At 33.8% G+C, this 26,986-nt stretch overlaps 1 protein-coding gene across 1 annotated transcript; it reads right to left on the bottom strand.

Annotated features, from left to right (window-relative positions):
• Window positions 1-281: 281 nt before the first annotated feature.
• Window positions 282-19,630, bottom strand: LOC147063687 (beta-1,3-glucan-binding protein-like). The gene is made up of 7 exons (XM_085959407.1): window positions 19,472-19,630; window positions 17,695-17,903; window positions 15,607-15,737; window positions 9,257-9,423; window positions 5,323-5,547; window positions 2,844-2,989; window positions 282-1,178 (listed from the first exon to the last, which is right to left on the bottom strand). The coding sequence occupies exons 1-7, from the start codon at window positions 19,578-19,580 to the stop codon at window positions 996-998; spliced, it is 1,170 nt and encodes a 389-aa protein (XP_085815533.1). The 5' UTR covers window positions 19,581-19,630; the 3' UTR covers window positions 282-995.
• Window positions 19,631-26,986: the final 7,356 nt, after the last annotated feature.

The following is a 26,986-nucleotide window of genomic DNA, read 5'->3' as shown; positions in this document are numbered from 1 at the left end:
ACATCTTTATGCGCTATGTGTACTCACCAAAAGGCAAATACACACTGACAATGTATACAGTTAACTCTAGCTTATACAATGACGAGCTTATGTAACAAATTAACACAATAAAGTAGGTGGATATTTTATTACCCACCTATTAAGTCAAGGAACACAATAGTTTACGGCAGAGGGGGGCAAACTGCGGCCCGCGGGCCTCATGTGGCCCGCCGGGTATTTTTTTGCGGCCCGATATCATTAATTGTACTTCTGATAACGAATAACTTTTTTATATATTTTTTAAAAAATATTGACAATAGATTAAAATTTGTTTGGCAATAGTACGCGATCCATTTTCAATAGATATTGATAGTGTACCGACAGAGATACGACTTGAGATTATTGATCTGCAGTGTGACACTGATTTAAGAGAATTGCATCGTCGTGAAGAAATCTCCAAATTTTACAATGCCCTCAATTCAGACAAATTCGACCAACTTAAAGATTATGCAAGAAAAATGTTCGTTATTTTTGGATTAATCTATATATGTGAACAAACATTTTCGATCATGAACCTCGATAAAAATTCTTTACGATCAAATATCTCCGATGCCCATTTACAAGCAGTTTTGAAAATTTCAACTACAAAATTAACATCTGAATTTGAAAAAAATGTTCAAAAATGTACAACAGTTTCATTCTTCTCATTATTTTTTTTATAATGTTTATTTTTCGTGATAATAAATAGTGTATATCTAAAAATGGTATTTTACTTGCGGCCCGCCACTCATTTTGAATTCTTGAATTTGGCCCTCCAGCCAAAAAGTTTGCCCTCCCCTGGTTTACGGGATACGTGGGCCCTTAAAATTCATAATAAACGTGATACTATTTCAAATCGCTTAAGCTTAAAATTGTCCATGACCATATTATGCTCCGCTTGAAGAGCTAAAAATGCAGGAACGACGAAAGGAAGATGGTATATTATGGTTTTAAAATAATAATGTGATTAATTTTGGCTAGAGCGCATATACTCTGACAGATTTCACTTGTAGGGTCGGTTCACTGTTCCACGTGGGGTACCAGCTAAGTTTGTCTTGCCAGAAATCCAACATTGCTCTTCGGGAATCATTGCTCCAGGGCTTCCCCGGCAAGTCTTCGAATTCTCTTCCTCCCACTGCCACGCCAATCGCAATGCAGAACTGCAAAATACAGAATATAGGTACATAGTATAATTCAGTCGCAGATATTGAGTAGGATAATTATTATTCATTACTTTTACTTTTCCCCCACTTCTCCTAGCGTATCTATAGTTACCCTACTGGCAAATTACCTCTAAAATTGTTGACCAATTCACATACTTTCACAGCAGTGACGTCCCTAGGCAAAATGCCGCCCGTATGCAGACTCAGAATGCCGTCACCATTATTTTTTTGTTTAAAATTGTTTAAAAATATGTAATATATTTACGATACTAACTTAATAGGTCTGTATTCTATTATTTATTTTTGGCTATATTGAACAGATAAATAAACCAATCTTTAAACTTTATTGGCAGACGCATCATCTAATGAAAATTCGAGCATTGACATGAAATCCACCGTCAAACAGTTGTGGTTTTAGGCACGTTGAGGTATGTGGTGCTGATAGGTTTGGAGGCACTCTCACAGTGGGTATTATAGTGGGTACAATACAACAATAGTTATAATTAACTATTTTGTTTATTCAACGAATAATTCACAATATTTAAGAATCAAGCCTTCTAATTATTGAACATACATAATTTTGAAAACACTTCTGAGAAAATATATTATAACCAATAGAAAAAAAAATCTTTTTTTTTTTTTTAAATAGGACACCCAGCAGGATCGAATCTGCATCTCTCGGGTATCGCGCTCAGTGCATGGTAAAGATGGGAAAACTGATCGATTTTGAAGACTAAGTATACTTACTGCCAGTATAAAAAAATACTTAGTATAGAAACTTGTTCCAAAATACTTACTACTATTTGGAATACTATATAGAGCGTGCGTATGCGACAAAAGTTTCATACTTAACTGAAACTAAAACCAACTCCATATTAATTTTTGAAATACGTATCGGCTGAGGGAACTCAGACTGTGCGCTAAAAATATGCTGAGCTCTGCTTGTCGAAAAGTCCCATTTATTATGACATTTTCAACACATTTTAAATTTATGAGTTGTCTTTCTGTTATGTTACAATATTATTGTTAACAAATATGAATAAAAGTGTTTTTTTTTTAAATTTTAAACATGTTTTGAGCGGTCATAACAAGACTAAACCTGTGCGTCATCTCACCACTGTGCTACGATACAAAATTTATAACCTATTATTCATACATTCGAATGCAACAGACTAATAAATTAAGATATACATATATTGAAGTGCTATCTCGTTCGCGCGCATTTGATGTCAATAGTGTTGAAAGTCTACCAACTGGCGAGTTTATTGGGCCACACATACTGAGTATGGGTAGTTTCATCCTAAACTTGAGTACACAAACTGGTGACAGTATTTCCAACTCACCTCTAGTGCATGGTACAAAATTATGTATTTTCATCAATAGTTATATTGTCAGGATTTTTTATGCATCAATTATTTTTTAAATCGTCTGCTTCATGGAAAACCGCCACTGCTCTCAAAATTATAATGTTAGCATTCGTTAGCCTAACCGCACGTCACTGCTTCACATCTAGAGTCCACGATTCCATTATTATTTACTTTATTACAATACAGATATTGGAGTGACAGCCACTAACAAAATAACACAATCGAAGTACATCTACTGGCTAAAATAATACACAATTTGCAAGATAAGCTGACGAGAGGATCATTGAAAACTTACAGGTTCGTCAAATGGAGCCAGTATCGTGCCTTTCCGCCAAAGTTGTTCAGTTCTATTGGTCGTGATTTGTGTTCCCCGAATAAGTCCTCCACGGCCAGGAATAATGGTTCCGAATTCTTCACCATCGACTGCTACAGTTACGCTATCTAGAAAAATACATATTATTCAGGTAGGTTTCCCATACGTCCAGTATTTATGGGTCCACCACTGTGTATATCACTATCAGTGGCGCACCCAGGATTTAATATTAGGGGGGGGGCAAGGAGGAGAATGTAAATTAGTCCCATAGGCTCTTTTTCTTCTTCACAGCCTAATTTCTCGTTTATCGGTCATTTGTCTATTGCACTCGCTGTACCTACACCATGGTCCCACATCCTGAAACGGGCTCTCAGGCTAGATTATTTGGCGGGCCCCCTACCTACCGCTAAGATCAAAGGCAGTATGAAACACCACATTAACGTTTTTCAAATTGTGTTTTAGTTCAAATTAAGGATACTTATACAGTGAATTATTGGCGATTTTTGTTACATCTACTTTAATAATGGAGCTGTCGAGTATCGACACATAATAATCAAAAAATATATTGCACAATTATATAATTGAAAATGTTCATGGCCATGAAGTATACTAGCGCCGCAGGCGACTTTTTTTACTATTAATTATCTGGTCAACCCGACACGCCGGGCCCCCCACAGCCCGGGCCCCCAGGCTGGCGCCCTGTCAGCCCTCCCCAGCCATGACTTACACCACTCCGGAATTCGGGTGGACACCGAGAATTTTTTGACAGTTCCATTAGGGATTGGGTTTCTAAAAAAACCTGTCATTAGTGTTTCAAAATTTTTGTGTTAGATATTAAACTCTAAGAAATTTTTCTAAAAAGGGTGCTAGAGAATTACAAATCATTTTTTGCCGTGTTTTTATTTGTCCAAGCTCAAAGGTATAGTTTGTTGGCTTTCAATTTCGATGTTTAAAATCATTCTGATAATTTTCATGTTTGAGGGGTGCCAGGGCCCCTGGCTCCCCCCTGGGTGCGCCACTGACATGGCAATACTAGACATGATCACTATCATGTCTAGTATTCATATCAGTCATGTTTTCCTCCGATATTTTTATATTTTTAAGGCAATCAAATGCCAAATGCAAATGGATAAATAGCTCTGTAACATTATATAATTATAAAGGAGAGATGCTGATATACCTATATTTCGAACAATTCGTGTACCTTATGATTACGTATAATTCGGGTTTTATAACTGAAATAGGATTCAAGATTACATTAAAATACGTGTGATATAATATCGAAATAGTGACAGAAGATGAAAAATAAACGATATTATATAAAAACAAAAGAAAGCAGATTGTATTCTTCAGAGCAGTGTTGCCAAATAACAAGGTGGCATAGAGTATACCTACAACGTTATTTCACCAACAAAATATAATGCATTTAAACTTGCTGACGACAATAATTGTCCAAGGGGAAAACTTTCATGAATAATTTCAAGTCATCAATGAACAATAAAAACATAGCATTTTTAATCATCGTCATCAGCTGGGGTTAATTCATTGCTGGATGAAGGCCTAACTTGTCGAAACAGCAGTTGCCCCATAATAGATTTAACCGTAATCTTATATTATATCAAACTATTTTTTTATTCAATAAATAATTCACAATATTTAAGAATGTAACATTATTTTAGTGAACAAATATAATTTTACGACTAGAAAAGACAGTATTGTAAAAACATTAGTTAACTTCGCGGTTAGATAAGACACGTATAGTTTAGTGGTTAGATCACATGGGCGCCTGCCAGTGGCGAAGGGTGGAGGTAGGCTGTTAAGATCCTCCATAAATTGTGCACACTTAACTTTATCAGTCATACGTATTTGTTTTCATTGAAATAACACTACAGTTTACAGATGGTGTTGGTTAGATTTTAATATTCAATGAAACCTTGCTAAAACCAAGCCATAATAGATAATAGTCAAAAAATACTCATATATCTATAAAATATCTAGAATTATGCAATTAAATCATACATAACTTTGGATATTTTATAGAAAGAAGAATATTTTTTATCGATTACGGTTTGGTATAGGCATGGCTTGATGAATCCAACGAAAACAAATATGTATGACTGAAAAAGTGTGCACAATTTTGTCGTATCGCCGAAAGTATACCAAAACTAATGTGGTTTGGTTGGGCAGGGCTTAATTTACTTTAAAAAACGAACTAATACCGTCTATAAATTGTAGTCTTAGTTTAATAAAAACAAATACGTATGACTAGCAAAGTTTAATGTGCACTATTTATGGCGGATCTTAACAGCCTACCTCCACCCTTTGCCACTGGCGCCTGCATGGTGTCGTATTTTTTCAAAAAGATTTTTTATAGTGGTTATATATTTCTCAGAATCGTTTTCACATTATGTGAGTAATCTAACAGTGTAAAGAAATGAAAAAACAAAATATACTTCATTACCTAGCCTCCATATCATGGTGTAATTATGAAAGTCTTTGCTCCAATCGTTTATTCCGTTTTTGTATTTCATGTTGACCCCTCTTGCATATTTATCATTGTGCATGATTAGTCCAGCTTCTAAATCTTTGGCGTATATCCGGTTTCCTTTGGCAAATGCAATTCTCATTATTCCTGATGCATAGTCTCTCTCCCCGTACTTATTGAATCTTGGCTGTAACTGTATTTCTGTAATAAATAAAAATATAATTTATAGATAGATCGACCTCGGTGATGATACAACCCTATAATATTTATAATAATGATGGACCATATAATAAGAATGAATAAATGATAAATATCTTTGAAAGTTCATTAAAGTTTATCTTAGGCTCCACATGTGGATATGGCACATATCGTCGGCAGTCTGCGAACCTTGATAAAGCATAGTACTCTGATAACCAAGTTTGAAAGTGTGATGCAACGAAGTGCTAAGTAAAACATATTTTATTGTAAAGCATGCCCACTAAAATGCAACTTAAATGAGATCCTACAAGGTAAGGAAAATGTGTCTTTATCAAATTTCGGAATGACAACCTGCAGCCATTGAATATCCGAAACGATGAAGAAGAAGAGCGTAGTATGTACTTACAACTATAATACACTGCATAGTGTATAGTAATTCCATCATAATCTCTTAAATTTAATGTAATATTATAACGCAACGCATGGGAGTCCGAACACTTTCTCGGGTGTTACACAAAGTACCGTCCAGGCGCTTCCACTAACAAGCCACAGTAACGTTATCACGTAGAACAGTGCTCCGAAACCTTTTCTCACCCACGGCACACTAAAGGTCTTCCCAGAATTCCGCGGGACACTACACGGAAAACAATTTATACACCAAAATATGGACCCCACATACTCTAAAATAGCGTTTTTTAAATGGTGTTCGAGGTAAAATTAATGGTATTGATTGTATGTCTACCGATTTTTTTGTATTTATTAGTACATTCACTTCAATTATGGTTAGTTGTCGGGTTAAGAATAATTATTTGTCGAGTATTGACATATTAATAATAAATTGTTTCGTACAATCGCATGTTTTAAAATATTAATACCAGCGTAGGAAAATAGCGCCACAGGCGACTTTTTTACTATTAGTGAAAATTTATACTTTGCTTACTTGCTTGGGATATTTGCTTATCAAACTGGGATGCCAAGACGGTATTTTACGTCTACTCCCTTTATATGTGGTGCCTATCTCTGGTGAAAGCATGAATGTTTGGTGATGAGGCCCGGCCTCGGTGGCTTCGCGACCGAGCGAGGCCGGGTTTTTGATCTCAATGAATTGGTCTGGAGTATTTAAAAGTAGCGCAAACTTCACGCAGGCGTCCTTCATCTTCTGGCCGGCTCGCTTCCTTTTCCAGTCTATCTTGGAAATTTATAATTTGTGTTTATCTCACTTATTTGGTTGACCTGCCACACTGCCCCCCCTGAGCCTGGGTCCGCAGGCTAGAGCCCTGTCAGCCCCCTTGTGGGGGCCATGCACCACAATTACATTAATTTATATTTTATTTCATAAATAATTAAATATACAAACAACATAACACACGATGAAGAACTAAATGTACATTTCCATGTATAACTGACGTTGCTTCAATGAAAGTAAAAGTTTTATATATTTTGACTTGATATTTGAAAGAGCAACACGAAGTTCTCGGCCAAAACCCTTCAAGCAAGAGTACTTATTATTTTTAATTATAACTTGAGTTGAAAAACTTTTCTAACCTAGATATATGTCGTAGGAAATGGGAGCTTAACTGCGAGCCTTGTCGGAATCCGATGATATTCTTTATTAACCGAAATCCAGAAAATAACCAATGGAACATCGGCGAAGTTCAGTTTTAGCGTCCTATTGTTTCTCAATTCAACTAATTCCTCTCGAATTTATAGGGAAAGCACTTCTATAGAATTTTCGGTATTGGTTGCAAAGGGGTTTCAAATCCAGTCGTATTGGTTATGTAAAAGTATTTATGATTTTTTTTTGCAGCAAAGTTAAATGTTTTTGAGGCGTGTTCAAAATTAATTGTTTGTTTAATGGTAGCCTGGTAGGTCCTTTGGTACATTTGTGGAGATCCTTGTCTTAACTCCTTCTAATTTATCAGAGCTCGTCAATATATTTTCATTCTGATCTTGCATTGTTTTATTAAGTTCATGGAGGAGCTCAAATATATTACCACCCATTTGTACGCAAATTTGGCTATTAAGTAAGTATTGTATAATATAAAAAATTATTTACGTTTTTTTGGAAGCAATGCACCGCGGCACACCTAGAATCGTCTGACGGCACACCGGTTGCGGAGCACTGACGTAGAAGGCAGATGGGGGTTGCTAGTTCGGCTGTATAGACTATAGAGGACTGCTTGACTTTTAGAGCCCGTTTCAGGGCTCAAAATGGACCGGAACACACCGGAGCGCCGTCCCGGTTCGTAAAATCCCAAAAATTATTGCTTCGTCTTGTGGACATATTAATTTGACAGTTAGATAGATTTGCTATATAACGTAAAAATCTAAAACGCTTATTTTTGTAAAATACACATGCAATTATTAGATAACTATGTTAATATTTTCATCAACTTATTAAGTACTCCGGTTCACTTTTCACGATCATCGTGGAGGAATCACCCCAGTGTTAGCGTAAACGCACATTCATCAACAAATCATCTAAAGTGATCACCCGGAATCAAAACTAAATGAAGTTCAGCTGGTTCTATTTTTGATGACTACGGATGATTTAAAAATTACTGCATCGCGCACCCATATCACTGCCCATTCCACGCATGCGCACTGCATCCCTGAGTACTATCTTCATATTTCCCATGATATTACATCGCATAACCCATGGTTTTAAGGTTTTATTCACCAACGCCTCTTTTTCCTATTTCTCTTTCTCTCGATAAAATTTCTGCATTCATATAACACAAATAATCACAAATAGTTTGAATTCGGACCTGCACCGCAATTTCACTTGACGCCATTTTGGAATGAATTGAGTATTTCACTTTCGGTGAATCGTGCAAATAAAAAGTGAATGCCTGGATTCAATTCCCTGCGGATGATTATCCGCAGTAACTCATCTAAATGAGCCTTTAGTTATCAGTGAGTTCAGCTCAGTCTACCACCGAGCTTATCTAGTTAAGCGCCTTAGTTTTGCATGATTTCTGAAAACGAATACACTGTGTTCAGTTGCCCAATTAGAGTCAAGCGAGTTAGTTGATGAAATAGGCATATAATAAAACTAGTCGACGAATTATAATAATATAACCGCGTTCTGTTCATTAATATTGTAAAGTTTTTAATAAATCATACAAACGTCGATCACGAAATTCTTCTAAAAGGACCAACGAATAAATCTACGTCGCGCCCCTTAAAAGCTGCCATTTCGCGTAGTCAAATAAATTTACCGTCTGAGAGTGGCTTATCATCGTTTAACGAGCTTAGAAATCACACGACGTTAATTTATTTACTTAATTTAAAAAAAATAATTGAGAACGTACATAACAAATTATTAATTCAAGACTTTCACAACATGACATTTATAATGAAAAGAACAGTCAAATCAAGGATAGTCTTATAGAAAAAAAACAGTAAACAACAATTTTCTAATCAAAAAAATTCAAGAAAAAAAAAAATTAAACAATAAAGTAGAATTTAAAAAATAAAATATATAGCGCATCACTGAAAATGTCTCCGTCTCTAGGGAGTACATTGACCAGCCGCAACGTTCTCGCTATTGGTGACTGATAAGTCTGACACGAGAAAACAGTTTTCGTCCAAAACAGGTCATTGCTGTGACGAGAAGCATCAAAAGAGCAGAAGTGACCTACGAGCTTCGAGAGAATGAAAGGCGAGCATGTCATGAAGTCGTGTGAACCATGGAATCTATATTGTTTACCTGGGTAAATCCAATCTCCTACAGGAAGTTTGGCTACAACTTCAATTCTCCCATAAGTAAAACTGAATGAATTCTTGGTAGTAATCTTTGCGCTGATAATTGGAGGTAGAATTGATGACCTCGTCGAAGTCATGCGACACAGTTCACTATCAAGGGGTGCTGTGCATCTGAAAGCAAATGAAGTACCTAATGAGAGTTTAAATTGAAGTTAAAAGAGCTATTTATATCATGCAATACAAAAGCGTTTGAGTTCCGCAAGACGCCGCCGCGCCGCGCCCGCCAAACCACTACGGCTGAGCACTTAGCGTTTTATACGCATATTGTGGAGCGATTCAAATAACCACTAGGTGAGTAAAAAAGGTCGCTGTATTTCGTTCTTCAAAGCCGATAATGGTAACTTTATTCTAAGTATTATTACCACGTTTTTATTAGCTCGTATTCTTGTTTGTTCGGTACAGATTTTTTCTTGTGCAGTACAATTTTTTTCTTGTTTGTCCAAGATTTTTAACCAACTTCCCGACTAGATAGATATTTGAAACTTTTATAATACATCAGTACACGACGACAATGCATTCTTTTAATACTTTTGGCCATCTTTAAGCAGAATTGAATTCATTTTCAGTTAATTCTGTTTTGTATGTTTCATAAAAAAAATCGTTAAAAGTAATATTTACTACTCACTATTATTGGTGGCTAAGTGGGCTCGCAACTAAATTATTAATATATACGTGGGTTACTATGGAAATCAATATGAAATGTCAAAATGACATTTCAGTATTCTATATTTATTCAGTATTTCTATCAAGTACAATAAAAAGTTTTTATGAATACATAGAATCGTCAAGTTTATTTGATTCAACAGAGAATTTAAAAACATGGTATATAAAAAGTTCTTTTTATCTTGTAATTATTATTATTATTAAGTTAAGTAATATTTTTAAACACGTTTTCAGGTGTGATCAAGTAATGACTCATGTAATCATACTATGTATTCTGAAAAAATACCCATTTCTCGTTAATAAAATTATATTATACGAGGGTAGCCGTTTATATTTCGGGAATAACAAACAAAAACGAATTTTTTATCAATGAAAACAGTTTTATTGTTTTTCAAAATATTCTCCACGACAATTTATACACTTTTCCATGCGTTTGAACCAATCTGTAAAGCATTTTTGCCACTTTGTAGAAGGTAACTCCAAAACATGGTTTGTAAATGCATCAACCCCCTCTTCTGGTTTAGAAAATCGTTGACCATGCAATTTATCTTTGACTGTCGGGAATAAAAAGAAATCATTTGGTGCCAACTCGGGTCTGTACGGCGGATGACCAATCAATTTGATGTTTTGAGTGCTCAAATAGGCGCTTGTTTGAGCCGATGTGTGAGAGCTCGCATTGTCTTGATAAATGATGATTTGACGCCGACGGTTGCTTTTTCTCATTTCACCAAAAACTTCTGGAAAACAAATAGTTGTGTTCCATTCAGAATTGACTGTTCTATGAATTTCTAAAAATACAGTTGCGACATGGCCCGTTTTTTCCGAAAAAAACAGGCGACCATTTGCTTCGAAGTGCTTCGAGCGCGAGCAACTTTTTTTGGTTTAAACTCTTTTTGGAAGACCAATACGGTCGACTGCTGTTATTTTCGGGCTCATACGTATAGATCCAAGATTCGTCACCTGTAACAATCTTATTAACGATTTTTGAAGTACCTCGATCGTATTTTTTGAACATTTCCTTGCACCAATCGACACGCGCCTCTTTCTAAGCGATTGTCAAATTATGCGAGACCCAACGCGAACATAGCGTCCTTACGTCTAAATGTTCATGCAAGATCATATACACGCTAGTGTTACTAATGCCCAGAGATGTCTCATTCTCACGGTATGTCACATGACGATCTTGCATTATCAGTTTACGCACAGCATCGATGTTTTCTAGAGAAACAACGGATTTTGGACGACCTTCACGCGGCTCGTCTGTGAGCGAACGACAGCCACGATAAAATTCGCTAAATCAGCGATATACAGTAGTTTTTAATGGTGCTTCATCTCCATATAAAGCATTAAGTTCAGCAATGCACTGTTCCCGTGATAATCCACGTCGAAAGTTGTTAAAAATAATCGCAAGAAAATTTTCAAGAGTTAATTCCATTTTTTGGCCAAGATAAAATTTTCAAATGAATTTAAAAAAACAAAAGGCGTCCGTTTGTTAAAACGTTCTGAGTACTTTTGCCGTTAAAAATGTCAAACTTTAAAATACAGAAGTCAAATTGCACCTAGCAACACCAGTGTTGCAAATTCCCGAAATATAAACGGCAACCTATGTAAGTAGCTTGATACATAGTATATAACAGTGGTGGCGAACCTATGGCACGCGTGCCACCAGTAACACGCAAGATGATTTTGCATGGCACGCGTTTGAAGAGAGAAAAAATACTCATAATAAGATATCCCGAGTTCTGGGCTAGCTCAGAACTGTGTCGAACTCAGGATTCACAAAAATTAATTAAGTAAAAGTCCTTGTGTTTTTTTGGAAAGCACGTGGCTTTGTATTTTACTATGATTTTTTTTTTTTTTTACAAGAAAGAAACTTATGTTAAACAGTGACATATATATTTATTATTATCGTTTCTATAGTTCCTTAAACTTAGTTCCTTAATTAACTATATCATAATATCACTTATATTCTAGTTATTAATGGCCAACATTAGTTTTATTTTTGTGCGCGCGAGTTTGCGAACTCAATTTGCGTCCGCTCGCCACTCGTATTTTTTTTCGACTGCCTTTAAATAAAAGAAAAAAATCTCACTTGACAAGTTAGTGAGTGGTACAGTCGCTACAAAAGACTTACATGCTAACTCTCTTTCACGCTTACATCTTTTACACCCATCTCTTTCAAACTCAAACAGCAAAATCTTACATATAATTACAAACTATTTCTTTTTATCCAGATAGCCAAGTGATACGTCATAAGCCTTTCATATTATGTTAATTGACTATGTGACCAAGCTATACGCTTAGGCCTACAAAACTTTATTCCGGCTCCCCATTGAAGACGGGAAGTCCAGGAGTATGTCAATAATAATAATATATCACAGATCGCATTGTATAAAAAATAGCAGGCAAATACTCTTCAAGAATAAGCATAAGGTTAATTTGAAATATATAATTGCATAGGTCGGTCCTTAGACTTTTTGCGTCAAATACTTATAATATTATCGCACTAACCTCATTAGTTCAACCTCTAATGTTTATCGATTTACAATGCTTCAGATCACTGTAGCGAGAGAATGTATCTGATCGGAGCAATTCTACTGTCAATTTGTGCGTAAATTACCAAACTAATTAATACATTAAAAAACAATACCATTTCTATCCATAAAAAATGACTGCACCAAATAAGAAACAAAAACTTGGTGAAGCTAGTAGTAATTCTGGCACAGTTTCAAAATTGGTGGACCGAAATGTAAGTATGGCGTAATTGAAAAGCAAAATGATAAAGCTATATGTGTACAATGTTCTGTGAGTGGTATCTAGACATCATCATTTTTTTAATAGAATTTTTAAAAACTATTTTTTTCCAATAACTGCTCGGCACGTCAGACAGTTGAAAAATAATATTTGGGAAATTTTGGCACGCGTACGTAAAAAGGTTCACCAACCCTGATATTATATAATATGAAAAAGTAGGTAGGTGTGTATATTTAATAATTAATGACTAAACACCACCACCTAGAAAGTTGTCGAGCCGCCACTGGACATGATAAAACTATAACTTATTATAATGATAATTATTAATGAAATCGATTTAATTTTGTAAATAAATAGATAAAGATTTTACTCTTATAATGATAAATATGACGTATAACACGAACGTACAATTAATATGAATTAGATTATATTATCGTGACCTTAGAACAACAAGGTATCATCTGGCATTTATACCAAACTGAGATATTGAGCTCCAAAGTTTTGAATATGAATAAAGTCTTAACTATATGCAATGTAAATTGGTAGATATTAACAATATTAATTATTATTATTGCATTATGTTTGTATTTTCAAAGCATTTTATACTAAATATATCTGATATTATCTAATCCAGACATTAAAATTTTGTGATGGAACTTAATTGCTCTGAAAATCGAAAAAAATCAGAGCAACAAACCTTGATGTTGTGAAAATGTTTTGCTACAGGGCTTAATTATTGTGTTTAAAATTGAATAAAAATACCTTTTTCGATTAATTCTTTATTAGAACAATATTAAATTAAACATAGCTTATGAAAAATGACAAGACGTGGTATAAAAAAATGTTTCATAATACTGAGATTTAGACCAATATTAATAGTTTATAAAATGACATGAAAGTATCTTCACTTTCAAGGTTTTTGTTGTTAGAATCCATATGATCCATGATGAACTCTCCAGTGTACTCACATAACTTCACAGCTCTGAAAAAAAAAGTTTTTATGATAATAGACTGGCATAAAAAAAATACTTTCACAAAACTATTATTACAAAACCTCTCAAATTACTCCATTTTTAAATGAAACTTAAAGATATCATTGTATTGTCACTGCAGTGATTCATGAAGTAATAATTAAATAGTTTATGAAAAGAGCTATTGCAACTATTATTATTTAGTCAATATCATCGCCAACATCTATGTTTTCTTCGCAAACAACATACTCTGCAACTTCTCCAAGTACTTCCACCTACCTGAATAATAAAAAGAAGAATATATATGAAATTATGACATATTCTAGAAACAATTTATTCAGATGTAATGTCAAATTTACAAAATATGAGAGAACAGCAAATAAATTAAGTACTCATTTGAAAAGAAACATAAGTACCCAAAATTCTCATCAATTGTAATATCATCAGACAGTACCCATAACTTGAAGATCGTTTATATTATCCAATAAATTGAAATTGTTGCTGAAAATAATTAGATAATAGAATTACTTATATTAAATTTGAAACAAAATAGAATAATTAATTGCAATACATGAATAACAAAAATAATACATAACCTCAAACTTACCTTGTATTTAAAGCAACGATATTGTAGGTTGGTGAGGTATATTCGTAGTATTATCATCCTCTTAAATGTCCACAATACCCCTTTCACTTAAATTATTGCTCATCTATATGTTATTTTAATTAAATTGTTGAAAAATGAAGCGCGAATATTTGAGAGAAATGTACTAGTTTGACAGCTGAATATGAAACCATATTGCTCCAAAATTATTATTTTTACAGCAAATGGTCCATAGTTGCTTTCAAATTTTAAATGGAACCATGTTGTTCCAAAACAAATTACCAGTGCATCTGATATAGAAATTTGATGCCCTGCTATGTCATAAACCATAAAGATTTTTTAAAATCTTGTAACACAGTTTTAAAGAGAAAATTATTATAAGAATTTTGGTACCAAAAAGTCAAAATTGACCAAAATGCCAGATGATACGAGTACCTTATTGTTCTAAGGTCACGTTATGCACAGTGATGAATATATAATAGGTTTAAATTGAAGCAAATAGTGATTAATACATTACTACACAGGTGTCAAACGTTAGTGTTTAATTTCATTATTTTACATTAAACCAAGCCAGGGACGATACCTATAGTAAAGTAAGGGAGAACTACCCCATGAGTATTTTTTTTTGTAGATTATAACTTACTATACGTTTAACGATTTTATTGTTAGATTAAAAACGTTATAAAAAGAGTTTGTGGATTGTCACGATATTGTAAATACCAGGGAACTCAGAAATAATGGGAACTGAAATACGTAACGGGCAAGGCGAAGCAGGTAACCGACTCGAGTAAGGAAGAATCCGAGTTAAACTTACACACGTGTTAAAAATACGTTTTACGTCGAATACTAAAAACTGCTCTCGGTTTATGCATTTACGCTCATTTAATGTTGGTGTATTTCACACACTAATGCACGTGCATAATGCGTGCTTCATTTTCGTAGGACACTCACACATTCAAAACCCTGCATCAATATGCGGCGTATTGAATATGGACATAGTTATGCAGAAAGTAGCCAGTCCACAAAAAATAAAAAAAATGAGATTTGATATAGATCAGATGCGAGAAGGTTTTCTCTACGTTCTGCTGAAAATAGCCAAGCCGCAAAAAAAATATTCTTGAAATAAAATACTATTAACAATTTGACATTTTACATTTTTACATACATTTTTAATAATCATGTTGTTACTAAAGTGCTATTATTTCAGCTCGACATTATTGTGGACTGGCTACATTCTGCATAACTACGTTCATATAGCCTATCGGTATTCTATTTATTATCTGTTCTGTGGTAAATACATACTCATCTGTTAAGTCAAGATCACCGCGTACAGAATCGTAACGTTGCTCCAAAAGCTGCGGTTTTATGAAGACTGAACCATTTTTGTAGAAAAGGTTTTCCTTGTGCTTCATGTACACGACAAATGGGTAGTCCTGTAATAAACATTTATATAAGCACATAAACATTATTTGAATTTGCAAAGAATTAAAATACTACTTGCAAACAGACTGGTTTAGATCAAGAGAAAGCACAACTAAAGCTTGTGACTTTTCGACTCATTTCAGATTCTCGAAATTAAATAAATCTCAAATATAAGAATATTAGATTATTTACAGTTCAAAATTAATTTATTAATTTATCGAAATTTCTAAAGAAAATTTGAAAAAAATAATTGTCGAGATTCGAAGTCAAAAGCATATTTTTGCTTTCACGGGAAAAAATCTCCCGCGAATTTAAGATTGCAGTCAAGAAAAATCATCTAGGAACAAAGGGTTACCTCTCTTTCAGAATCATAGTCGAGAGTTTTTTTTACGTCTTACGGAAAAAGAATCAAAAGTCTTATGTGCCTGCCGGTAATAAGATTTTAAAGAAAAACGTCAAGTTGCTAATGTTTCCTAATCTATTTTTTTTTTTAAATAACTCGAGTTCTCCCGATTCTCATTCATGATTTCTCTACAAATGTGAATATGAAAATTTTTGAAAAATAAATTTATATATGTTACGCCGAATGTGCGAAATTGACTATTACATGAAATGGGCAAAATTTTGCCTAATTCATGTAATAGTCAAGCCCGTTGCCTTATTCATGAATTAGGTAAATTATCTGCCGAGTGCGTGAATTCGCCAGGGTATGGAATTCTTAAACTGTCAAAATGGCAGTAGAAAAGGTAAATTTAATACGGATGGTTTTATTAGTTATAATTGGACATACTATAATATTATAATTATTAGGTTAGGTTAGGTTAGGTTCTGTAATTCTGAATTCAACTTAATCTCCATTTTGAGGTTAGCTAACAAGTGAGTGTCATCAAACTATCAAATCATACTATCACAAACAAACAATTGACCATTGCACGATTGATACCCAAGCACGAATCAAATCGCGAAAATACTTTTTAATAAAAATTTTCCGTTATCATAATATTATAGTTCTAGATTTTTTTTGGTGATAGTAAATGGATATTAACGTCATTGTAGTTATTGATTGGTATATTTTTGTATAATAAATGACATTTGACACATTTGGTTAGTTTGATTAGTTGCAAAAAACACCACCGGAGCGCGACCATCTATTTTGACCAATGCATGAGCATTTGACACATTTGGTTTAGTTGCAAAAACACCACCGTAGCGCTACTATCTTATTTGCCCAATGCATGAACTAAGAAGAAAAATTACTGCTGAATTCACGTTCTTGGCAGATATTTAGCCTAATTCATGAATAAGGCAACGGGCTTGCATTTTTCATGGTTTTGGCAAAATTTTGCCCATTTTATGTAATAGTCAATTTCGCACATTTGGCGTAACATTTATATATACATACAAACATCAACTTTTCTTATTATTTCTCGAGAAATATTGATCATAACCTATACACAACTTGGCATATTATCGTATGTACCTAAAGACGGTTATTTATAATGTGACTATTCTTGAAGGTAAAAACTGCCAATACTGGTAAGGTTGAAGGTCAGTGAAGGCTCTCTCCAAATGGACAGATCAAATAAAAACTGCCAAAATTTTCAAATTGTTTGATACTTTGGATCACGCTGAATGCCAAGAGGGATGGAATAAAAATAAAGCAATTGAGAAGGCTATCACATGGTCAAACATATTGGTCACAATATGTAGTATATAGTAATATACTTAATTTAATTATTCATTATTCTTCCTCATTTTTCTCATGTAATTTTCTTACGTAATTTCTTTATATTTATGCTATTCTTAATCTCTATCTTGTTAGGCCTAACTATATTATAATGTATACATGGAATCTTTGCTGGTTGCAATAACTTTTCATTATTATATTTTAAATTTTTGTAATCAAAATGTAACTGTTTGTTTCCTTAATAAAAAAAAATAAGAAGATAACAAAAAAAAGTAACTTACCGGTTGATCAGCAAATGCAACTTCAGGTGTGAACGGTGTATGGGATGGCATATCAAAAGTTTCTTCAAAGATGAGTTCTCCTTCACAAAATCCTCCAGTATTATCTGTTCCTTCAGTCACTTTAGTGATTGATTGTTTGCAAAGCCCGGGCGTTGTAGCGGTACTAGTCGTTTTCGAGGTTCTTTCGTTATTTGTGTCGGGATTTATTTCTATGTTAATTTAAAGGAGAAGAGTGATACATAAGTATTCTTTAGTTTGCTGTGGATATATTAAATTCTTTGCAGTGACAAGGTGAGGAACTACTGCCTACAACCACTGAAAGGAAATTGCTGGCATGCTGGTCACACCGAATGCTGCTACTCAACGCAAGAAGCAAAAACGCCGGCACGTGGCCGTACCCTAAAATTTATCATGATTTATTTAGATTAGAGACCGGATTATGCTATTTTTATTTACATATATTGGAACTGAAATTAAAATTAATAATAACTATTGAGTAAATCTAAAGTCCTTTTTTGAATAAAAAAGAACTGTATGTCCCGAGTAATAATTAATACCCCTGCAGTTACATGTATCTGTATTTAAAAAATGAACTGAAAACTTTTAATGTGTTATAGTAATGATGTTGATATAAAAATAGATCTAACCAAGTATTAAAAATAAAATCATACAATAAACGTGAAATAAGGAACAAAAAAGGCATTTTTTATTTTGCTGACAGTCTTCATTTTCATTTTCCCCGATTCTAAAAATGATGTTAAATAATAATTTCACGTAATACGCTTTTTTTTGGCAAATTGTTAACAATAATATTGCAAAAGTACATATTTATTTTGGCAGTTTTGTCGTGAAAATAAATTTAGTTAAGTATATTATACAATTGGTGAACATTTAATAAATTCGGTATAAATGTAGTACAATATATTTATAATACAGTGCTTACTAAACCAATAGGAACTTTAGTAGGAAAATGTGATTACAACGTTTTTATTAGCTCGTATTCTTATTTGTCCGGTGGTTTTTTATCCAGTACAAATCTTGCAATCGATTTTTAACTAACTTCCCGACTAGCTAGACATTTGAAACTTTTAGAATATATCAGAACACGATGCCAAAGCATTCTTTTAATACTTTTAGCCATCTTTCAGTAGAATTAAATTCATTTTCAATTAATTCTAGTTTGTATGAAAAGTTATTTCGGAAGAAATTCGTAATCCAATCCACTATTATTTGTTGCTAAGTGGGTGGTCCTAGCAACTAAATTATTAATGTATACGTGCGTTACTATGGAAATCAAAATGACATTTCAGTATTCTATATTTTCTTGTTGTTTTTATTTAATAAAACGCTATTTTTTATAGTACTTATTCCACTTTTAATTAATATATTAGGATCGGTTTCGGCCTAATATATTAATTAAAGGTGGAATAAGTACTATAAAAAATTTGCGTTTTATTAAATAAAAACAACAATACAATGCAGTTCCACCATGAATTGACAGTTAACAAAATAAAAGAAACTATATTTTCTTTGTTTGTTTGTTTTTTATTTACTTCATATCAAGTACAAGTTTGAGAATATTGAGCATAATAATTGAACAGAAAATTTAAAAACGTTGTATATAAAAAGTTCTTTTTATCTTGTAACTATTTTTGATCTGTAATCATTAGATTTGGTATCTCACGACTATTTTTTATGTTATTTATTTAGAGTACACAGTGCATTGGGTTCAAAGTTTATTTTTGTAAACATTTAATTTGATCCTAATATTATATACCTGAAGCCAGGACCCCGATGAGGGACTTGAAAGCGTCGAACAGCGCGAGGCCATTACTAATTCCGCTTGCCAAATAAAGCAGAAGAATTATTGCGTGACTAGAGACCATTTCTTCAGTGATACTGCTAACTCGTTGATGTCACAGACTTCTGTATGACTGGTGTATCAGATTTCTTCTTATTAGATCTATATGATTTTCATTTTTCATCTTGTTTCTTGTTGACCTCTAAATAGAATATATTAAACGCGAACAGGTGTGTATTGGTGCAATAAATTAACAAAATCAATTTCATAACCGCGTATATTGTATAACTTATAAAAATTTTGACAAAGGACATTTAATGTCCTTTGTCAAAACGTGTAATTGGTAAATGTGCCGTAGAGGTAGCCATGAGATTTTACAACTTTCTTTTTAGACCAAACCAAACCTAACCTAACATAACCTAATTTAATCTCACCTACCCCAACCTAATATTACCTTATATAATCTTAGTTTATGATAATGGTGTATCAAAATGTATGAAAATTTCAAATTTTTAATTAACGATTTTTGGATCGAAAAGCCGATGCGCCAACAAAAAATGGTATTTATGATAATTGTCTACATGGAATAAACTGTTTTCGTAAAAAAATATAATATATAAAAGCTCATGGCTACCTTTGCGGCACAATTACCGTGTAATAAATAATTGGAATATAAATAAATGCGTTTGTCTGAAAATAAAATGCCGGTTGTCAGTTACTCATCCCTCGATTCGAGTTTGTGTCCAATTCTACCATTCCCCGCAAAGCATCATTGGCCGAAGTATCACAGTATTATGCATTAAATAACATATAGATTGAGGTGCTGAGGATGAAACGAGTAGATACTGTCCGACAACAAGATCTCGTCGATAACCGGAAGTCGCTGTAGTCGCATATGTGGGTCTATTCTATACTTATCGAACACTAAATTGATAAATAGTATCAAACTTAGGGTAGGTTTGTATCAAAATATTAGCACTTATTGTAACAATTACACGAAGCCGGTTTTTATTGTTGCAATAAGTGCGATATTTTAACAGCAGCAAGATAGGTGCTGTTAAAATATAGCACTTATTGCAACAATAAAAACCGGCTTCGTGTAATTGTTACAATAAGTGCTAATATTTTGATACAAACCTACCCTAAGTTTGATAATATTTTTCACTTTATCACTTTAGCGGTCGATAAGCATAGAATAGACCCAATGGAAGACTCTTCAGTGACGTACCTGCCATGGCGGCAACGCGTGTTTAAATAATGTATCGGCTCTCTTTTTAGATGCGACTCATTTTCTTCTTCGGAATAAACAAAAAGGTTACCTACAAATAATAAATTTATGTTACTCCTGATTTGGTGAATTTAGGGGCGTTTCTCATTTGAAACGGAAGTGCGATTAACTGCATAGGATGAGCTTGTTAGTTCACAGTTTTAACACGTGGACAAGAAGTTCTTGTTTGACAATACAAGTTACATTATATTAAAAATGAGTTAGTAGCAGTTTTCACGTCACACCATAGATACATATAAAAATTTAATTTTAAGAGCATACTTCAGTGAAACGGAAAATAGTTTTCAACAGTAGGTGCGACGAAATTTCTCACTAGTCGTCTATCGGAGACCGACCGTCGAGGTGTGCGCACGTCGATTTGTTATGTCATTGCATCGGATGAAAATATTCTTAAATCGTGTAAAGATGACTAAAAAAACTTTACGTATATACTTAATGCCCACGGTGGCCGCACGGCTTAAGCGTTGGCTATAACGCCGAGGGTCCCAGGTTAGAATCCTGGGTCTGGCAAGTACACATATTGTTTTTCAATTTGTAGGTGTCAGGGTATGGACCTAATAGGTTGAGCAAATGGCTTACATCCATTTCTCGTGAAAACAAAATCCATTAACTTGTACGTATAAAATTCGCCGTATCACACTTCACCGTGAAATGTTGTATCGGAAATATATGACCGTATATTAAAGACCGTCCAACATCTTTAGGTCGTATACTTAGTACTGACATAAAATTCATGTCTAAATTAATAAAACACGGTTCTTGTTGGTTTACACTTTACAGGAAGCCAGCAGCAAACAAATTTTGAAAATAGCCGATATACTGGATTATTTATTATGTTAGGTTAGGTTTGCATTGTTGAATTCATGAATTTTACCAAAATAAGCAATGAAAATTGATAAATTTAATTGAATTGGAGACCGTATAGTATACACCCACGATGGCCGCGCGGCTTAAGTGTTGGACTATAACGCCGTGGGTCCCAGGTTCGAATCCTGGGTCTGGCAAGTACACATATTGTTTTTCAATTTGTGGGTGTCAGGGTATGGACCTAATAGGTTGAGCAAGTTGCTGACATCCATTTCTCGTAAAAAAACCAAATCTGTCAATACAAACCTCTACTCTGTGGAGGCCCATATGAACCTATCAGGATCGGACATGGTTGAAAGAAGAAATGTACTTAAAAAAGAAAACATGTTAATGAATATACTATTATTATTAGTAATATAACAATAAACATAAGATTAAATGGACGCATGTTGGATTTTTATGACAATTAATTATATTTCGTTCGGCACGTGTCATTTTCACAATCCGCGCATCGCCTAGCCACGATCTTTTTAGACCATGCCTCAACTGAAGTATAGCCTTAATGCTTTGTATGAAGAAATATAACCATTTTATTGGAATATGTATTTCTCGTGGATGGGTGGTGTTTACAAGCTACATCCTAATCTGTGATGATATAATATGAAGTCGATACCTGGACGGTAATGGACCTTATGGATTTCGGAAGCTCGAAATGTCGCTGTGTTGACATACTATGAACATTTAAAAAAATTGAAAATTTACGAATCGGAGCGCTCGATAATTAAATTTACTTAAAATATTAATATTATTATTTATATATTAATATTCCTATTAGGTCGCTAAGTAGATAAACTGATAAAATGTCAATGGGCTGGACAAAAATTGCATCGCACAACCATAATTATATTTGAAAATGGTAATAACCCCGACATAAAGCAGGCGACTTTTTTTTTACTACTAGAGCAAATTTAAGATGCATGTTTATTTCATTTATCCGGTGAACCCGCCACGCCGCCCCCCCCAGAACCCGGCCCCCTTGGCTAGAGCCCTGTCAGCCCCCCCTTGTGGGGGCCATGATGTCAATAGTCTAAATCTAAATAAACTTTACTTCACTGACACTAAGTGAACAAATTTTGGCCTAACGAATTCTATGAGAGTGGGAAATGAAAGTGGAGTTTCATTATAAACGTGTTAGTTACACATGAGAATCTACAGCATTGGTGGCCAACCCGTGGCTCGCAGGCCACATGCGGCCGACTATGTGTCAACTTGTGGCCCGTGGAACAGTGAGAAAATAAAAATAATATCAAATGCTGCCGCTAGATATGCTAATTTCGCTTTCTAAGATATTGATGCACTTAGTTCTGCCACACAAAATCAAACTTCTCACTAAAAAAAAATATTTTTATGTTATTTTGTTTAATTTTTATTATTTAAAAAAAGTGAAGCCTAATAAATATGCTTGATTCTCATTTTTGTTTTATTTTATTAATATATATAATATATTTATTTTTTGTTTTGTATAATAAAAAAAATCGGATGTGCGGCCCGGCAGGAAATTTCATTTTTAGAATCTGGCCCGGCTGCTGAAAAGGTTGGCCACCCATGATCTACAGCGTCATTGGTTATGTTGTTTGGAATCGAAATACTAATTCATGAGTATTGTATCGTAGGAATTGTTTCAAGTCAGTTTGGGGTTTCGCCTTCTGGCGTCTACATGTTTATTTCCTATCTCGGGCTTCACATGGTGTTTTGCAAGATGTGTTTGGACCCAGATTATGAACCTAATAGGTTGAGCAAGTGGCTAACATCCATTATCGTAAATACAAAACCGCGCAACCTTCACTATGTAGAGGCCCGTATGATCCTCTTAGGATCAAACATGGTTTACATTTTTGAAATTGAATGGAAAATTATTTCTTTTTCTTGTATTGATGGCGTATAGAGTAAATTGCTAAATTAATAATCAAATAATTGTCTATTTTAAGTGTATAAAATATTAATATATAATATAAAATGTTTGGCCTGCTAAGACTGATTCTCCCTTTTCACTTATTATATCAAAAGTTCTTTAGGGTTAACTTGTTAAAAAACTTAAGCAAAAATCTACATTGATGTACGATAATAAATTATTAATATAAATATTAACCGTAATGTTAAATAATCAAGTATGTATCTTTACATTCATGGTATCCATTGAAGTCATATTATATTAAATTGAATGAAATTGAATGTATTTATAATATTATGTAACTATATTCTTAACTAACCAAGCTAAATAGTAACAATGTTATGTTATCTATCATCAGCGCTCGAAATGGAAAAGTTTACGAACCGGAGCGCTCGACAAATTTTCTGAAGATATTTACATAGTCATCAAATCGTATGTGTATTTTATAAAAATAAGTGTGTCAGATTTTCTATTCTATGTCTATCTAGCTCAGATGGTCGACATATTTTTTCCACGGAACGGCGCTCCGGTGCGTTCCGTTACATTTCGAGCCCTGTCTATCATCGAGAATGAAACACTGTTCAATACGGTTTTGGTGAAAAATGAGTTTTCGCGGCCTTTTTTGCCGCCTCAAGGAGACTTACACTCTGCCCGGTCATCCACTCTTCTCCAATCGATCACTCGCAAGGTCTACAACGTCTTTGGAATGTATTTTGATTCTTGGCGATACATATAAAACTCTGGCATTGAGAGTTTCTGCGTTTTATGTCAGTACATGGATTCGGTATTAGAAGCCACACATAATATACTTAACTGTATCCGCGCATTTTTAGTATGCACTGCTTGTTCATGGCGAAATATTGAGACAATCAGTGACGTCCCGTGGGGGAAGGCAGATTGAGCGTCGCTTGGGGGCGGCAGTTACTCGAAGGGCGGCAAATGGAGGAGAATCATTAGGTTATATATAAATTGCTGCCTAAACTTAGTAATACCGGAAATATCTTTCCATTAAAAAAATAGCTCACCGGTTGGAAACAAAATGGATTAAGTAATTAACATACCTACAAGGTTTAACAGGACTGTTTTTATGTCGGGTTCGCGATGTCTAGTTTACTTCCATTGTCCTTGTAGGTCACGCCCTTGATGACCAGCAATGACACGTGCAGATTATTGTTATTATAGGTACGTACATACTTGCCTAATTAAAAAAAATTCCGTGTATTTTTGCCAGTCACTCGCGAATTTTGGAAGTTGCCAGGTGTATTTTTAAACGTATCTGAAAACTAGGACCTAGGACAAGATTTCTATTGAAGCAGGGATAGCATTTAAATTAGATTTAGTAATATATATTTTGTCAGTAATGTATTTATACAACACATTTCTTAGATATTTTAGTCATGAAAGAATAATGAAAAATACTGTATAAAAAATAGGGCAGCCTTATTTCGCTGCCTATTGGCGGCATTTTGTCTGGGGACGTCACTGGAGACAATCAAACAATTATTGAAAATTTTGAATAGATGGTGAATTATGAAACTTTTTGAAAATAAATTTTAACATGTCACATTTCCATGTGAGTTATACTGTTTTACTGAGATGATGGAAGATGAAAGTACTTATAGATTCTAGAATATACATTTTTTATCCCATTATCCTCTCAAAAATCCACTATTCATTCTCAACCTTTTCAGTTACCCATGATGAAATCCTGATAATGGAAGCTCTTCTAATATGGTCATGAATTTGAAAGGTACTTTATTCAACAGAACTACCGATCGATATATGTGTCGCTACGTTTCAAAATCAGCCAAGTCCACCTTTAGGTATTCTTGACGTTTTTGTGAATTGCTGAAGAACTACTGCTTTCTAACATTTCTGCATTATCAAAATGTGGAATTTATTAATTTTAAATATTCTATACTCGAAATAATATAATCTTTCACCATTGTGACTGTATATTTGAGAATACAAAAAGCTGTTTTTCTCCTATTATCCTATGGACTTGGCTGATTTTGAAATCTAGCGACACATATGATTGTTAAATTTCTTGAAATTTGATACAATTTAAATGTTTTGTAGCTGCAGAATAATAGCGATCAGATATCTATTGTTTAATGTATCAAATTACTCTGCAGTAATATATTCCCAGCGAATCAATTTCCAGCAAACAACTCTTAGCTAGATCAGCAAGTTGATTGGCAATATTGAATACGGTATATTATTACATCATATCACAGCACATTATATCATTACGGTGTATTAGCCGAATAATCATTTTTCATGGTATCATATTTTCTTATGACTGTAGTAATAAAATAATATTTCACAAGCTACTTGATTTAAAACGCTGACTCTATAACTAGTCCAATATGATTATGTAACAGAATTTAATGTTAATGTATTACTTTTTAGTGTATAAATAACGAAGAATAATTTATCTAAATGTCACTCGAATCCAAGTACCTAGCTCGTAACTATCTCAGTAGATTATATGTACTATCATTGTATAATATACTATTGTACCGATACGCTGCTAATAAATCTCGCCCTGCTACATCGTATACGTCATTATCATCATCCTCGACCCACACATCGAACACCACACTAGTGACCCAACAGTTTTATTAAATTTACTTCAAACAATTAAGTTACTCGTAGTAATAACACGCTGACGTCTTTTGGTTTATTTTCAAAAATGGATTCATGCTAAATAATTATTGCATTCACTGAGTTCGACCCCGCTTCGCTATTTATAGAGATAACACTTGTATAGAGACCTTTGCCCCCCCGATCTTAACGTGGTACAAATCATGCACCACAAGAGCCGTTGGTGTATACACAATGATAAATTATCGCTTTATATGCGACCTGCCAGATATTGACTGCTTCCAGTAATGTCAACTGATGGCAAACGATCAATATATAAATATTAGAATACTAAGCACTCTGAAGTCGGGCTCGGTGACTAAATTTCTTAAAATAAGCTTAGTAATTGGCTTTTCAATGTCATTAAAAAACATTTTTCAATAAATTCATATTGTCTGAATACTTGTGTTGGTTATTAAAAATCTTTTCTTTTAAATTATTCCATCAGTTTTTATGTCAAACTTTTTCATTTTCACATTAATGTTGCCAAAGTAAATTAAAAATAACTTAATTTTCGATTTTTAGTTTGAATATAAAGTGCACAATGAGTTGATTTATTTAAATAACAATATCAATCAATATACCTGTGTGCGAAAGGAAGAGGGCGATAAGTCTGAAATTTGGTCAAATGAGTTGAGTATGCAGCGCTCGAAATGGAAAATTTTACGAACCGGAGCGCTCGATAATTTTACGAAAATATTAACATAGGTAGTTATCTAATTTTATGTGTATTTTCCAAAAAAGTGTGTTAGATTTTTTGTTACATGGCCTGTCTAGCTCAGACGGTCAAATTATTTTT

The sequence above is a fragment of the Rhyacophila brunnea genome, unplaced genomic scaffold (genome assembly GCF_057557595.1).
Source record: "Rhyacophila brunnea isolate RB1 unplaced genomic scaffold, BYU_Rbru_1.0 scaffold_9, whole genome shotgun sequence".
NCBI classification, from domain to species: Eukaryota; Metazoa; Arthropoda; class Insecta; order Trichoptera; family Rhyacophilidae; genus Rhyacophila; species Rhyacophila brunnea.
This window is presented reverse-complemented; position numbering and strand designations above follow the sequence as displayed.